General features: G+C 36.5%; 2 protein-coding genes across 2 annotated transcripts; one reads left to right on the top strand and one right to left on the bottom strand.

Moving 5' to 3' along the window:
* Positions 1–376: 376 nt before the first annotated feature.
* LOC148771757 (uncharacterized) lies at positions 377–2300 on the bottom strand. The gene is made up of 4 exons (XM_088815213.1): positions 1915–2300; positions 1531–1661; positions 1014–1146; positions 377–695 (listed from the first exon to the last, which is right to left on the bottom strand). Exons 1-4 carry the CDS (start codon positions 2298–2300, stop codon positions 377–379), a joined length of 969 nt encoding a protein of 322 aa, XP_088671339.1.
* An 8599-nt stretch (positions 2301–10899) lies between these two features.
* On the top strand, positions 10900–15331 carry LOC105961561 (amino acid transporter AVT6A). The gene is made up of 5 exons (XM_012985788.2): positions 10900–11383; positions 11671–11823; positions 12735–12938; positions 14156–14621; positions 14881–15331. The coding sequence occupies exons 1-5, from the start codon at positions 10999–11001 to the stop codon at positions 15017–15019; spliced, it is 1347 nt and encodes a 448-aa protein (XP_012841242.2). The 5' UTR covers positions 10900–10998; the 3' UTR covers positions 15020–15331.
* The last annotated feature ends 317 nt before the right edge of the window (positions 15332–15648 follow it).

Raw genomic sequence — 15648 nt, 5'->3', positions numbered from 1 at the left:
ATTCTCAAACACAGCAGAATTTCGGGAAGAATGAAAGTAATTAATTGGTTTTTCGTATCCCTCACCTTTTGGGGCCAGAAGAATAAATATACCCTCAAACGAGCAACAAAGAGCGAATAAATCGCAGAGAGGATCAGATTCGCCATGAAAGACGGACTAGAAGAAAACACCGATATAAGAAGCGGCGGAGAAAGAGGAGAGATTTTAAGGTTTTGCTGAATGAGAGAGAGGAGAGGGTTTTATATGGTGGAATGTGTGGCTGAGATTAGAATTGATAATCTAACGGTCATAATAAAACCTGTACTCAAAGTGGTGGTGGGCTGATTCCTTTTTTAGAGTGGGCTGCCATCGGAAGTGGGCTTGGCCTGGTTTTAAATTAACCATCTGGGCCCAAACACCAACAGAACGGATCCTTTTCAGGATCTAAGTTGCGCACACCCATAGGGGTGCTCAGTGAATTAGAATTTTCCATATTAAACTTTCTGAGTAATCGTTTAGTATATGGAGATTGGTGTATAAGTATGCCGTTATTTTTATACTCAAACTCAATACCAAGACAAAGTTTGATTTTTCCAAGGTCCTTGACCTCAAACTCTTTCTTTAGATATTCAGTTGCATTGGCTAACTCTTCACTAGTTCCAATCAGGTTCATGTCATCTATATAAACCGCAATGATAGCAAATCCGATTTCTGAGCTTTTAATAAAAACGCATGGAAAAATATGATCATTTTTATAAACTTTCCTAATAAGGTGTTCATTCAATCTATGATACCACATGCGACCATATTGATTTAGACCATACAGTGATCTTTGCAATTTAATTGAGTGCAACTCACGAGGAGCGCCATAATTTGACATTTTAAATCGATCGTGAATTTTCATATAAATATCAGAATCTAGTGAACCATATAAATAAGCCATTACAACGTTCGTTAGACGCAAGTCCAATCCCTCTTGGACGACCATATTTATAAGAAAACAGAAAGTGATCGTATCCACCACTGCTGAATACGTCTCATCATAATCAATCCCAGGCCGTTGGGAGAAACCTTGAGCAACATGGTGGGCTTTACATCGTACAATTTCGTTGCTCTCGTTTCTCTTACGGACAAATACCCATTTATACCCAACGGGCTTTACATTATCTGGAGTTTGAACAATTTGTTCGAATACTTTTCGTTTTTCTAGGGAAGCTAATTAAGATTTTATTGCTTCCTCCCATTTAAGCCAATCATTTATTTGGCGGCATTCCGTTATGGAACGTGGTTCACTACCATAATCATCATACAGAATTTCTTGTGCAACCGAGAATACAAAAATATTATCGATGATTATTTAAGTTCTATCCCATATTTCATTAGAATAACTTATGGGACTCTCGGTATTCCCAGGATTTGATATCGCTTTTTCGATATTCGGGTCAACAGATTTATCTAGAATATTCTCACTAGGAACCACTTAGTTCGAGGGTTCATCGATTTTTCCCTTTCTTTTTCTAGGAACAACGTCGTTTGATCCAATAGGTTTACCCCGCTTTTGTCGTGGGGGATCATTATTCATTTTTGCATGTTCTTCAGGAATAACGATCCCAGCTGGCACATTCACAGCTAGAACATAAGACTTCGTGACTTTACTGGCATCATTAAATGGATGAGGAAGTCTATTGGCAATATTTTGTAAATGAATGATTCTATGAATCTCATTTTCACATTTAGATGTACGTAGATGAAATAAATGTTGCTCACATCAAGTGAGGTTCTCGATTGATTTTTGTTTATCATTATCAATGATATTTTTATCTTTACCAATCGATGGAAATACAGTCTCATCAAAATGAAAATCCGCAAATCTAGCGGTAAATAAATCACCTGTCATTGGCTCTAAGAATCTAATAATCGAAGGGTGAATCAAACCCAACGTATATGCCAAGTCGGCGTTGGGGACCCATTTTAGTCCTCTGAGGAGGAGGAATTGACACTTGCACAGCGTAACCAAATGTGCGTAGGTGAGAAATATCGTGCTCAAAGCCTAATGCCAATTGCATTGGGGAATGCATAAGATAAGCAGTGAGGCGCAATTTAATCAGCGTTGACGCATGCAATACAGCATGGCTCCATGCTGCACTAGTCAGTTTAGATCTCATCAGCAATGTATGAGCAATTATTTGGACGCGTTTAATCAAAGATACTGCCAGTCCGTTTTGAGTTTGAACGTATGCTACTGGGTGCTCGACATTTATTCCCAGTGATTCACAATACTCATCAAAACTTTTTGATGTAAATTCTCTGGCATTATCCATTCTTATGTTTTTAATGGGATAATCATGGAAATGTGCTCGGAGTTTAATAATTTGTGCAAGCAAACGCGCAAATGCAACATTTCAAGAAGATAATAAGCATACGTGGGACCATCTACAAGATGCGTCCACTAAAACCATAAAATATCTAAATGGCCCACTTGTAGGGTATATTGGTCCACAAATATCACCATGAATACGTTGTGAAAACGATGGTGATTCATAACCGACCTTTTCAATGGAAGGTTTTATAATGAGCTAGCTTTCCTTGTGAACATGATTCACATAAATATTCATTGTACATTAAGATCTTTGTATCTTTTAATGGATGTCCTTTCGTATGTTGTACAATCCTACGCATCATAGTCGTTCCTGGGTGACCCATTCGACCATGCCATAATCCGTGTATATTGGGATTAATAAGTTTCCATGGCATAGTGGCATAGGATTCGAAAGCTCAAATTTGGAAACAATACACTCCAAAAGTTGTCGCTTCGAGTTTTTAATGAACAATTCTTTTGTCCATAACATATGATGTGATGCACAGATACTCCACGGTATATTCAACCAGTGTCACTAAATGATATCCATTACGTCTCACATCTATAAAACTCAGTAGATTCTCTTATTTGATCTACCCGATATCAATGCATTTTCAATATGCAAAGTGATACCATTAGGCAACACAATTGTTGCGTTCCCGGAGCCATCTATTATTTCCGCGGAACCTGCTATGGTTTTAATTTGTGCCTTCCACAATGTCACACTCGAGAAATATATTTAATTATTGAATATTGAGTGTGTAGTTGCACTATCAATTAGGCAATTTTCTCTTTTGTCCAAGTTTTCCATGTACACCTGAATAAAACAAACTAAAATTAATATTGAATCGTAGTATTTTTGCAAGTGAAATGATAACAAACTCATAGTTTTATACATTATCAAAATATCAACTCAACCTTGGGAACACAACTTCCAATGAAGATATGTACATGGATACATCAAAAGACAAAATAACTCAATCGAGGGTACTACATCATCCAAGAGAGATATATACAAAGTATAATAGTGAGTACAAAATAACCCAAAAGAGATGCTCATTTGGCAATTTACACAAGATCAAGATCTGTAAAGAAATCTGATAACTCAAGAGAGGCTCTATCTTGAGCAGGATCTTGATCAAGCATGCTCCCAGATGTGCTGGCTTCAAGAACACCAAGTGGCATTTTTGCCTCAGTGACATGTGCCTGGATATTTTTTCCTTTGTTTCCTTTTGATCGTGATACAGATTTACCATATGTTGGGCGCATCTGCAAACTTTGGCCCAGTGTCTAGTCATTCCACACCTAATACACATATTTTCTAGAATTTTATCCGCGGACATCGTGTCTTTATCGCGTTTTTCCTGAAATGGTTGTCTCTGCCAGACCGTATTATTATTTCGACGGGGATATTCATATCCACCTCGGTCATTATTTCGGGCATCTTGAAGGAGACCATGACCACCGCCTCTGCGGGCACCACGCCCGAATCTACGCCCACGGCCTTTAAATCGGCCCATATTTCTATCTTGATTAGCATGTGCTTCGGGCATTGTTTGGGACCCACATGGTCGCAAATTATGAATTTTCAACAGCAATTCATTTGGTTTTTCTATTGTGTGGACTATAGAGATCAACTCCGAATATGTTTTAAACTAGCGGTGCCTATATTGCTGGTGGAGCACCAAGTTCGAGGCATGCATAGTGGAGAAAGTTTTTTTCCAATTTATCATATTCAGATATTTTAACTCCACACAAGGCTAATCGGGACTCAAGTTTAAACAGTGCCGAATTATAGTCGGCAACAGATTTGAAGTCCTGCAACCTTAGGTGCTGCCAATTATATTGAGCCTGTGGGAGAATCACAGTTTTTGTGTGATCAAATCTCTCTTTGAGTTTTTTTGCCATATTTATGATGGCCTTTCTAATTGTATATATTCGTCTTTCAAATCATCGGAAAGATGATGGTGGATAAAAATCGTAGCATTTGCCTCATCTTTCCTATTAGTCTCCTTAATATCTACACAATCTAAGGCTTTCACAAGATCAAGCCCTTGAAGGTGTAATTTGATATCTAAGCAACAGGATAAGAAGTTAATGCCGGTAACATCAAGGATTTGAAAATAGTACAGCAAAAAGATATTAAATTCTTACAAATCTATAATTTTGTAGAGCAAAAGCTCGTGCTGATAACGTGCTGTAAAATATAAAATATAATACAATATATATATATATATATATATATATATATATATATATATATATATATATATATATATATTAAGTAAACTGTAGTGCGTAATACTAATATATATCAAACCGTAAAGAACACATATATTATAATATTAATATTAAGTAGTATTGTGAGCTTCTGAGAGATGCTAAAGAAAGTTGATGATTTTTATTATTCAAAACCCAAACATCTATTTATACATGAATTAGTACAAGCATTGTCATGCTAGCAACAATGGAAAATATGACACGTATCTAGTAGAGTCTTTATCCACAAGTTGTAAATAGATATTATATATAAATATATATATATATATATATATATATATATATATATATATATATATATATATATATATATATATTATAATATATATATTATATAATATCTCTTAAAAATTAATAAGTTAGTTACCTTTTTCGCCAATTACACATACCATCACTTTTGTCGCACGTGTGCACCTAGTGAATAGCACATACCACATGGGTAATTTTGAATTGCCATAAAATACCTTGCGTTAAAATAATTAGTAAATAACCCCATATAATGTGTTTTATATAGCACATAACCACTTTCATCAAATTTGAATGTTGACTTCAATGAAAAGACAAAACTGCCCCTAGTAATTCTTTAATAATATTTCAATTTAACAAACATAAAAAGTGTAAATAATATACATTAAAAGAAAAATTGTCAGCAGCCATCTTCTTCCCGTAGCCCACATTTACCAAACGTTTATCATCATACCACCACCACATCCATCCCCCAATCCCACCTACCCCACCTCCTCCACCCCGTCAGCACTGCACCGGTGCGACTACACTAACGGTACCACGTCGTAACGACGTCGATTTTGATTTCTCATTGAAAGAAAAGTTGGCAAAAAATAAAAATTAAAAAAACTCAATTTAAATATTTCTGAAGCCCGTCGCCAGAGGATTATTGAGGCGAGTTTTGCTTCAATTTTTTTCGGATTTGTGTCCATCTAATGGGAATTTGGATTCTCATGTGTTGTGAATGAAGCACCAGAGAGATGTTGGTTTTCTTGTGGTGGCATTTGCGGGCGATGGATAGGGTGCTGTCGAAAGTTATAGTTAGGTGAACGGAGATATAGTGGAAGAGACAGTCTTAGACGGCAACAAAAGTGCAGGCAACCTTCCTCACAACATTTACAACTAAAACATCATTAACATATTAAATCGAAACCAAAATATGTATCCAACATTCACCCCTATTTTCAGACTTTGTATTATTATTGTTTTTTTCTTTTATCAACATTACAAATGTATGTGGTTCATTCATTTTGTCTTCTGCTTGCAGCTTTTATACAACTTTTAAATTATTAGATATTATATATGTTCTTTTCTTATTAATTATGTGACATTTGATTTTAACATACAATGTGCAAATAAAGTCTGAATATTCTTCTGCATAGAATATATTCCTTACAAATGTCAATAATTATATTTTCTCTTTAGTTTATATATCATGCTCCGATAATTCAACAAAATTATTAGAGTTTTGTGACCTTCTATAAATATTGCACCACTGCATATCTTAGTTTTGATAACTCAGGATAAAAATAAAACAATAAAAAGAGAAGAATATATTACAATCAGAATGGTAGAGGTAGAAACGAGTATACCTACCCAACTAGATTGTTTTTACGAGCTTGATTAGAACGAAGGAGTTAAAAATTGTTTCATCGACAATCTTGCAAAGCAAGCAACATTTGGTAATTTTGTGTTCGACAAGTCCAACTTTTCTACGCTTCTCATTGCCAGGAACTCAATTAGGAAGGAATTTAGTTTGGAGTTCAGCTATCACATGTGCTCGCAAAAGTTAGAAAAATTTGAGACGCGTTACAATACCTTCAAGTGGCTACTCACCGTGCCGGGTATTGACTATTGTCTTGAAGTAAATATTGTGTATGCAGAACCCCAAGTGTGCAACTACATAATCAAGGTAACTTCAATAATTTTCAAATTTGATTAGACAATATTATTTAAATTAATATTGTTTCTTGATGGCGAATGAGTTTGCGGTGGCTTATCGTCCGTATGGCGAACCGAAGTTGGAAGAACTGATGATGATGTATGGACCCAAATGTCAAAACATGGGCATAATGAAGATGTATTACTAATTGTTGTAGACAATGTAACATTATTTCCTAATTTTGGAATGTTTGGAAACAAATGTTACAACAAAATATTATGAAATAAAGTTTATGCTTACGAATTAATAAGTCCAAAGTTCAAAATGTTATAAACTATTAGTGCCTTCTTTTGACAGACATAAAAAGTTGAGTCATTTGAAAATCTCGTTTATGTCCGTCAAGAACGTGGTACTAATAACGATTTTCGAGAATCATATGAACCATTACGATTTTCTCTGCATCTTGAAGCCCGAAGAAAATATCCAACTCCTTCTGGTTGTTGCATACGGCTTTAGCCACATTGATTTTATCCTCAACGGTTAAATTGGTCACTGGTGAAACTGCCTCCAAGATCTTTTTGCGGGTGATAGATGTGTCATGTTCGAATCAAATTCTTTGGGCCAACTCACCAAGAAAAGTCTTCGTCTCAGCAAATGATTTTGGTGCCTGTACGTTTTCGCCCCCCCCCCCACTGGATTGAAGGTTGATGTGAAACCATCTTGCATTGATGTGACATGGACTCCGTTTCTTCGTCATTTGTAGCGATAAAGAAAGGAAAATGCTCAGCTCCCCTCGAAGCATCACCTCCACCGATCTCTTGGGTTGATATATAGTTGATAGCCTGAAGTAGTATCTCGGCGTTCTCACCGGTAGCCCGATCTTTTTCAAATATTGCCGACCAATCATTGTATAGCAGCCATGATTTGTAACTCATAACGCATGCACTAGGATCAGTTTGTTCAATTGATGAAATATATTGGTAATTTGAAAATTAAATTTATGTATAAGTATATGTATGATTAAAAGTATCACTTGAGTTAAGATAATTGTTCACCTTGATGTATTCATCCCACAATTCATGTTCCACATCGATTGTGTTGGCCTCTCGTTCCACCCAAAATCGGAACGTGTTAACATAGTAGACAATGAACCATAATGCTTATTCCACACGTGAATTTTGGAGATAATATGCGGTGTGGCTCTAAGATCAGTGTTTGGAAAGTGGTGCATCATATGTTGTTGAAGTACATCCAAATAACCCGTTTTGAACCCATTGTCACACTTCCAACCCCGAGAAACAATTTCTTTCAGGGCTGCTACTAAAGCATGTTCCTCGGTAACTGGCCTACTACGATGAGTAATGATCGACCAGGTCTTACGTTTTCCATTGGACTTGTGAGACATTGAAGTCGACATAGTTTTTTTTTTACTAACTCGTAGCAAAAACGGCCAACTCAAAACATGTACATGTATTCATCACACAATACAATATAGTGAAAACGTAAGTATAAAATCAACATGCAAATTCATCACACAATTCATAATACTAAAGTAACCAGTACAGTAGAAAGCAATACATACCCATATTGAAATTGACAAAATACCAATGCTTTGACAGACACAAATTAAAAGGAATGTTTCAACAAAGGGAATACAAAAAGTATATTCGAAATCACACTTATAAAATTCAAATAAATAAACATCAAGCTTGACTTCTACTCAACCACGCATTATACATATTAATTGCTAGGCTATCTCTCCAAGAGGAGCATTATGTTGATGTCTCAACAGTTTCAATGAAACCGTAATGCTTGCGATCGACCGGCGTATTTACTTCTTTGGGAACTTCGTCTTCATCGAGGTCATGATCGTTCGTCGTACAAATGAAGTTATGTATAAGTCGACAAGCCATTATTATACGACTTTGAATTTTAATCGGATAGTACGACGGGCTTCTTAGTATTCCCCATCTAGATTTTAATATGCCAAATGCTCGCTCGATTGCATTACGAGCTTTAGCATGTTCTATATTACAGTAGTCTTCGTGTTTTTGCACCACATTTCTACCTACGCCAAAATCATGGAGATGATATCTAGTATTCCTATAGTGCTAGAAAGTCAGGCCCGTTTGCGTATCCATCAACAACCAAATAATAGTGCCCTGGAAAAGGTAAATATTAATTGCATTAAAGTAGTGGCAATTCTTTTTGTTATGAATTAACGTATTATGTTATGAAATGTTAATTCGTACCATTTGGAACAAAATCGTTGGGTTTAGTGACTGCGTCCTGTAAGATTCTACTATCGGCGGCGGATCTCTCCCAACCACTCAATAAGTAAACAAAATTCAAGTTCACATCACCCACTGCCAAAAATTAACGTTAATCGAAACCATACCCTTTTGATTCCTATAATGTGGCTTATCGACTAGTGTTGCACGTTCAGGAGTATATGACCCATCTAATGCACCTAAACAACCCTATGACGTTGTCAAATATAAAAAAATTAAGACAATGATAATATTTATTAAAGATTGGTTAAACTTTTATTTATTACGTTCTCAATTTTTTACTTCAAAATATTTCCAACGCCTGTGATCGCAATTTGAGTCAACGGGTTTAGGTGTAACAAGCATAACGTTGTGCAGTTTTAATAGAGCGTGCAAAATCCGAGAGAAACGAATACTAATTATGTAACCGAACCTCCTATAATTTGAAATTATGACATTTTTTTCGTGGTGTGATAGAACATGTCAAAACAAAGAAACGTGCTCAACCACGGAGACATTTCTAGTTGCAACTAGACCACCAACATTCTTAAGAAGAAAACACAACCGATAAAATGTGTCGGTTCATCCGTAGATTTTGCCGGCAAACAGTATCACTCTAACCAACAAGGTAAGATAGATGTTATATTTGAACTGGTATCTTACTTTTCAAAACTATAGCAACGATAACTAACATTACGATTCCTAAGTTGTCGACGTCTAATCAATCGCACAAGTTGTGTAAACATGACCATAAGCATTCTAATTTGCTCAAGTAATTGAAAACCCACGACTACAACAACCTCTTCTTCCGTATTGGCATTCATGTAGTCAAACTGAACTGTTGACAAACCATAAAATTGTATTGAAGTACAAAATTTGAAATAAAAATATACAAGCATCACAAGAAGCATCACAACAATTGGAACCACTCGTTTATGTTTTCCAAATCAGTGTTTATTCTCAAAAAATATATATGATCAGTTATGTAATATTTTTTACATTTTTTGCATAGTTTCACAGCTAAGTGAACTATTAATATCATTGGGTCCACATAAACAAACACAACACAAAGCATTAGAAAACATATTTTAAAAAAAACAAATAACAGGGCAGGAAAACACTAACCTTGAAAATGTAGAGACCAAAACCAAATAAGGAATACTGAAAATTTGGTGCCCTTGTTTGACAAATAGGAACAACACCCTAAACACAAGAACCAAAACGAAGAAAAAAAATAAGTGGGGAGAAAAAATTCGTGACCAAATCTGGAAAAATAGCAAACACTCGAAGTGTCTGTAACTAGGATTCTTCTACCACTTGTGTTTCAAAAAATTGCAAGTATTCAGCAAACGAAGCAAGGTGAGTTTTAAGAAATAATTGATTGACGACAATCTACCCAAACCTTCAAAATTTAGCCTTCAAGATGTCTGTCGACGGATGCAATGCTCCAGAGCTACCACTGGAATCTTCAACAATATACAAACACAAAATTATGCAGTTGTTAGTTTCCAAATCGAAGAAGACGAAATAGAAGAATAAAAACGCAAAAGGGAATATTTGTATACATGCCTCTATTCAGGAAATCTAGGGCACGAAGAAGAAATTGGGGGAGTGAAAACGATATTTATACCAGGTTTATGTATAGTTGTTTGAAATTGTAGAGGGTAGTTAGTCAATTGAGATGGAACATGAATTCGAAAAAAAAAAAACAGATTGTGAAATCGGACCTCAAATGTGCGGATGAAATATCGTTCATTTCAAGGACAGTAGACCGGGCCCAGGAATCAATCTGGGATTTCGGTTCAATAATCCTGAGCTGAGCTCCGGTCGGATAAATTCATCAATCCAATGAGTTCGGTCCAATAATCCTAATCTGAGCTTCGATCGGATAAATTCATCAATCCAATGGGTTCCAAGAAACCAGAGATGCCTCGACTGTGTTACATAGTGACTACTATATTTATTCTTGAAATATCGTTGGGAGTAAAATCCTTGAATCAAATTGTAGCAGTCATAATTTCGTTTGTACACACAGTATATAGTGGACACGCATTTCCTACGTGGCCCCCATGTGATTGGATGAGACATCGCAGCATTACTTTAGTTCCCGCGTAAAATCGCCTGCCACGGTGTAATAAAATTGTCGGGTAAACGGCAAATTTGTTCTCCTCTCTCTCTAGGAAAATCCAATCTCACTCCCCCTCTATACGAAAATTACGAAAATGCCCTTCTCGGACCGCAAACACAGGCGGAGCCAGAAGGCGGCCCCGCTGCTCCCCAAGGACCACGGCGGCGGCGAGTTCGGCAGCGCATCGTTCGCCGGCGCGGTGTTCAACCTCTCCACCACCATCGTCGGTGCCGGAATCATGGCCCTCCCCACCACGCTCAAACAACTCGGCGTGATTCCCGGGCTTATCACGATCTTGCTGGCCGGAATGCTGACGGAGAAATCAATAGAGATGATCCTCCGGTTCAGCAGGGCTGCAAAGACCAGCTCCTACTCCGGTCTGGCCGGCGATGCGTTCTCCGGAGCCGGCCGGAATCTTCTGCAGATATGCATCGTGATAAATAACGTCGGGATGCTTGTGGTTTACATGATTATTATTGGTAAAATTCGTCAATTATTCCTGTTTATTGATAATTTAATTATGCATTCGTACAAGATCCCTTCTGTGGGTCATCTGGGTAATGGGTAATTTTGCCGCTTGATTATGGTAGATGAATTTTTAGGGCAATAAATTTTCAATTCAATTCATTTCAGCATTTCCGACGATTCAATTGGGGATGTAAAATTGGACATTAAATTCTTGTAAAGCAAAGCCAGATGTGATGAATTTTGATGGTATATATATAGAATATAATGTATGTATGTATGTATGTATTGGAATTTGCAGGTGATGTGCTATCAGAGACATGGTCACAAGGGGTGCACCACACGGGTGTAGTGGAAGAATGGTTCGGTCTTCATTGGTGGACTACGCGCTCTTCAATATTGCTCCTCACTACCATCTTCGTATTCGCCCCACTCATTTCTTTCAAGCGAGTCGGTGAGAAACCGGCACTGATTTTTTTTTTTTAATTCAGAACCCCAATCTCTAAGTTTCCCGTATATATATGTATATATGTATATATGTGTATGTGTGCGTGTGTGTAGACTATGATTCGAATAAACCATCCCTAATGAAATTTTTTGTGTCATTTGATTGTCCATACCATCAAAAAAAAGATTACCCGATAGTGTAACACTATTGCAATGATGGCAGCATGAAAGTAATGTTTGGGGAGAAGGGCAGAGCAAAGATTATGATTCGTTTCAGTCTTATAGGTTAAATTTTGAAGTTTGCGTGTTGATGAATTTTCAGAACTAAGGCCCCGTTTGGTTGGCAAGATAAGATTAGCCAAGATAAGATTAAATAGTCTAATGAAACCCAATTATTTTATTGGAGCTTGCGATGTCCAACAAAAAAACACACTAGAAGGCAAGATAAGTCATGATTACATAATTTTGGCGGGTCGACCTAGCAATTTATTGGGGATACCAAACATCAAATTAAGTCCAACTATTTAGTTAATCTTGGCTTATCTTGGCAACCAAACGGGGCCTTAAGAAAATTACGCAAAGTAATTCAACAAATATAATTCCATCCTCTCTTCGTTTTATGTGCGGGTATGCCGTTTGTGTGTTTAAAACAAATCCCATCTATTCCAAAAAGCGACTGTCTTAGTTTCTTTATAATGATGTTTTGCGAGATTAGATTCGTCTATAACTAGGGTTAATAAGCTATAGAGAACCTGCCATTTAGCTGTTATCTTGGAGAAAACTGTATGCTATTTCACTTGATTCTTGAATCTGTGTTTTTATCGGTTGATTCTTCCAGAGATATAAAACGACCTCTCTTGTTCGATGCGTGCTTTTAGTTACAACGTGAGTTAATCATTTAATTGTTTTTGGTTTCAGATTCATTGCGGTACACGTCGGCTTTGTCTGTGGTATTGGCGGTAGTGTTTGTGGTGATAATAGGAGGAATAGCTATTGTGAAGATGATAAGTGGAAGCATAGGAATGCCTCAATTGATGCCGAATCTTGTCGATCAAGCTTCTTTCTGGAAACTTTTCACTACTGTTCCTATACTCGTCACCGCCTATATTTGTCACCACAATAGTAAGTTTTTCTTCGACTCCTCAATATATATTGTCCCTCAAAAGAATGCTCATACCTTATATTAAATGTCATATTAACCCCTTAACCATCCGGCAGTAATTCCGATTTTCAGACTGAAAAATCAAACGATTTTAATTCCGATTTTCGGACTGAAAAATCAAACGATTTTAATTCCGATTTTCGGACTGCAATGATCAAACTTTGCATTATCTGAACTTATCTATTTTCAAACAATTGAATACTACAAAAAATGGAATAGAGTTGGGCGCCTGGTGCGTTTATTGTGTGATTTGAGAGCTTTTTTAAATTGAAAGATGTGATGTTATGATTGATTTAGATGGTATAATAGGAACTTGAATGTGGTACAGCCTCGTTTGGTTAGGGAGATTAGCCATTATTAATTAAATAATTGGACTTTGTTTGATGTTTGGCATCCCCAATAACTTGTTGGGTCGACCCGCAAATATCATGTTATCATGGCTTATCTTGCCTTCTAGGCATGTTTTTTATTGGACCTTCCAAGGTCCAATAAGACAATTGGGTTTCATTAGATTATTTAATCTTATCTTGACTAATCTTATCTTGGCAACCAAACGAGGCCTAAGTTGATAATTTAAGTTATAAGATGGTCGTGAAATAAGAAAAATGATGAAAAAAAAGTTTATACAGATGGAAATAGCAACACTCTCTGTATATATTGCCTGACAGAAATTTGTTCGTAAGGGGTGCATTTTCTCAACTCGTTGAAATTCTTTGCAATTGAAAACCACATAATCATGATACTTTTGCATATTTCCATCTTCGTACTTTCTTAAAGACTTCATATATGCCATCAGGATCTTCTAAGGCCTCGTTTGGTTGGGGAATTAGCCGTGATTAGTCAAATAATTGGACTTTGTTTGATGTTTGGTAAACCCAATAATTTTCCAGGTCGACCCGGAAATATTATTTTATCATGTCCTATCTTTTCTTTTAGGGTGGTTACTTATTGGACCTCCCATAATGCAATAATACAATTGGATTTTCATAATTTGATCTCATTTTGGCTAATCTTATCTTATCAACCAAACAAGGCCTAAGACTATTATCCTGTTCTATGTAGATTCATCTGATTAATTGATCCTAAGAATTAGCTTATTAGATTCTTATGTATGATGAATTGTCACACTTATTCGGTATCTCATTTCTTTTCTATCTTTGTTTATCTCGTATGACAGTTCACCCAATCGAAAACGAGCTAGAAGATCCATCCAAAATGAAGTCAATAGTCCGAACATCAATCACTCTATGCACATCCGTATACATAGCAACGAGCTTCTTCGGTTTTCTCCTGTTCGGTAATAAAACAATGGACGACGTCCTTGCCAATTTCGACGGAGATCTCGGAATCCCGTACAGCTCTTTGCTCAACGACATTGTGAGAGTGAGCTACGCCCTCCATTTGATGCTCGTATTTCCAATCGTATTCTACTCGCTCCGACTCAATGTGGACGGTATACTTTTCCCGTATTCCGTTCCTATCGTGTACGACGAACGGAGATTCTTTTGGGTGACATCATCTCTCATGGGTTTTATTTTCTTGGGGGCAAATTTTGTGCCGAGTATTTGGGATGCTTTCCAATTTACTGGTGCCACTGCAACTGTCTCTGTCGGTTTCATTTTCCCCGCTGCAATTGCCCTCAGGTAGTCAGTCGACTTTGTTATTTATACGTATTGACTTTTGAGTCGGTTTAAGAAATACAAGTATAGTTTAATATAATGTAATGTGTTGTTTTACTATGCATATGATAGATGAAGTTTGACAAAAAGATGTTCGATCATAGGAAGTAAATGTAACATTAGATTGGATGAAATAGTGTGTTGAACTTAAAATCACAAAGTAAACGAACCGTAGTTATATTAAGCAATATATTGATGTTTCCATTTTTTTTGTAAAATGCAGGGATACTCGCGGAATCGGAACAAAAAATGACAGAATAGTATCGTGGATTATGTTACTTTTGGCCGTGTCTTCAAGCACTGTCGCCATTTGCAGTGATATTTACGGCATTTTTAGTGGAACCGAAGATGCTCAAGCATAAAAAGATTATATAGGAGTTGAGCAAACGGGTTCTCCTCAGATTGCGGTAAATGTGAATGCGGCTCGATTTTCTAATTCTTAGCAAGTTCTATTTCAAACTCACAAAGATGGTTCGGTTCGTACAGATTTGATGCTATTTTTTGTATTATTTTACTAAATTATCTGAATTTGTATTCTAAAGAGTTGTTTGGGTTACAGGTAAAGATTCTGATAGAGTAAAACTAATTATAGGTAGGTTGTAACTTCTGTAGATGCATTTTTCTTTGTAAAAAATTGTGTCATATATGCAAGTTCTTGTTCTGATTGGATGAAATATCAGAATTATTGGTGGGGGTAGGATTGGATTCTCTTTATTCTGCTTTGCCCAATGATGCACGGAAACTTCTACCCACACGCGTTTTCACGTTTCGGAAACCGAAACTTCGTGACACCCCTTGGAAACATTTTGGGGCTGTTCCCGTAAATATTTAAAAGATCTGGGGATGTTTCTGGTAATAATGAAAAAAATGGAAGCGCGTTTCCACCAAAAAAATCAAAAACTCATTTTAAATAAAAACTCGTAATTGCGTATGAGAGATGAAGTGTTGTTTCACTTCTAGTGGTAGATGCTAATTCCATACTAAAATAAAC

The sequence above is a fragment of the Erythranthe guttata genome, chromosome 3 (genome assembly GCF_056151865.1).
Source record: "Erythranthe guttata isolate IM_541 chromosome 3, IM_541, whole genome shotgun sequence".
Classification (NCBI taxonomy): domain Eukaryota; kingdom Viridiplantae; phylum Streptophyta; class Magnoliopsida; order Lamiales; family Phrymaceae; genus Erythranthe; species Erythranthe guttata.
The sequence above is the reverse complement of the archived record's forward strand: the minus strand, read 5'-3'. Positions and strand labels throughout refer to the sequence as shown.

What these genes read in the sequence shown, in the direction of transcription:
- LOC148771757 (XM_088815213.1), bottom strand. Translation starts at nt 2,300, where the DNA reads ATGGATAATGCCAGAGAATTTACATCAAAAAGTTTTGATGAGTATTGT. An exon ending in TCCCCCACGACAAAAGCGGG is followed by an intron (nt 1,147 to 1,530) that starts GTAAACCTATTG and finishes TTCAAACTCCAG; the next exon opens with ATAATGTAAAGCCCGTTGGG. An exon ending in GGGATTGATTATGATGAGAC is followed by an intron (nt 696 to 1,013) that starts GTATTCAGCAGT and finishes TTTTATTAAAAG; the next exon opens with CTCAGAAATCGGATTTGCTA.
- LOC105961561 (XM_012985788.2), top strand. Translation starts at nt 10,999, where the DNA reads ATGCCCTTCTCGGACCGCAAACACAGGCGGAGCCAGAAGGCGGCCCCG. An exon ending in GGTTTACATGATTATTATTG is followed by an intron (nt 11,384 to 11,670) that starts GTAAAATTCGTC and finishes TGGAATTTGCAG; the next exon opens with GTGATGTGCTATCAGAGACA. An exon ending in CATTTCTTTCAAGCGAGTCG is followed by an intron (nt 11,824 to 12,734) that starts GTGAGAAACCGG and finishes TTTTGGTTTCAG; the next exon opens with ATTCATTGCGGTACACGTCG.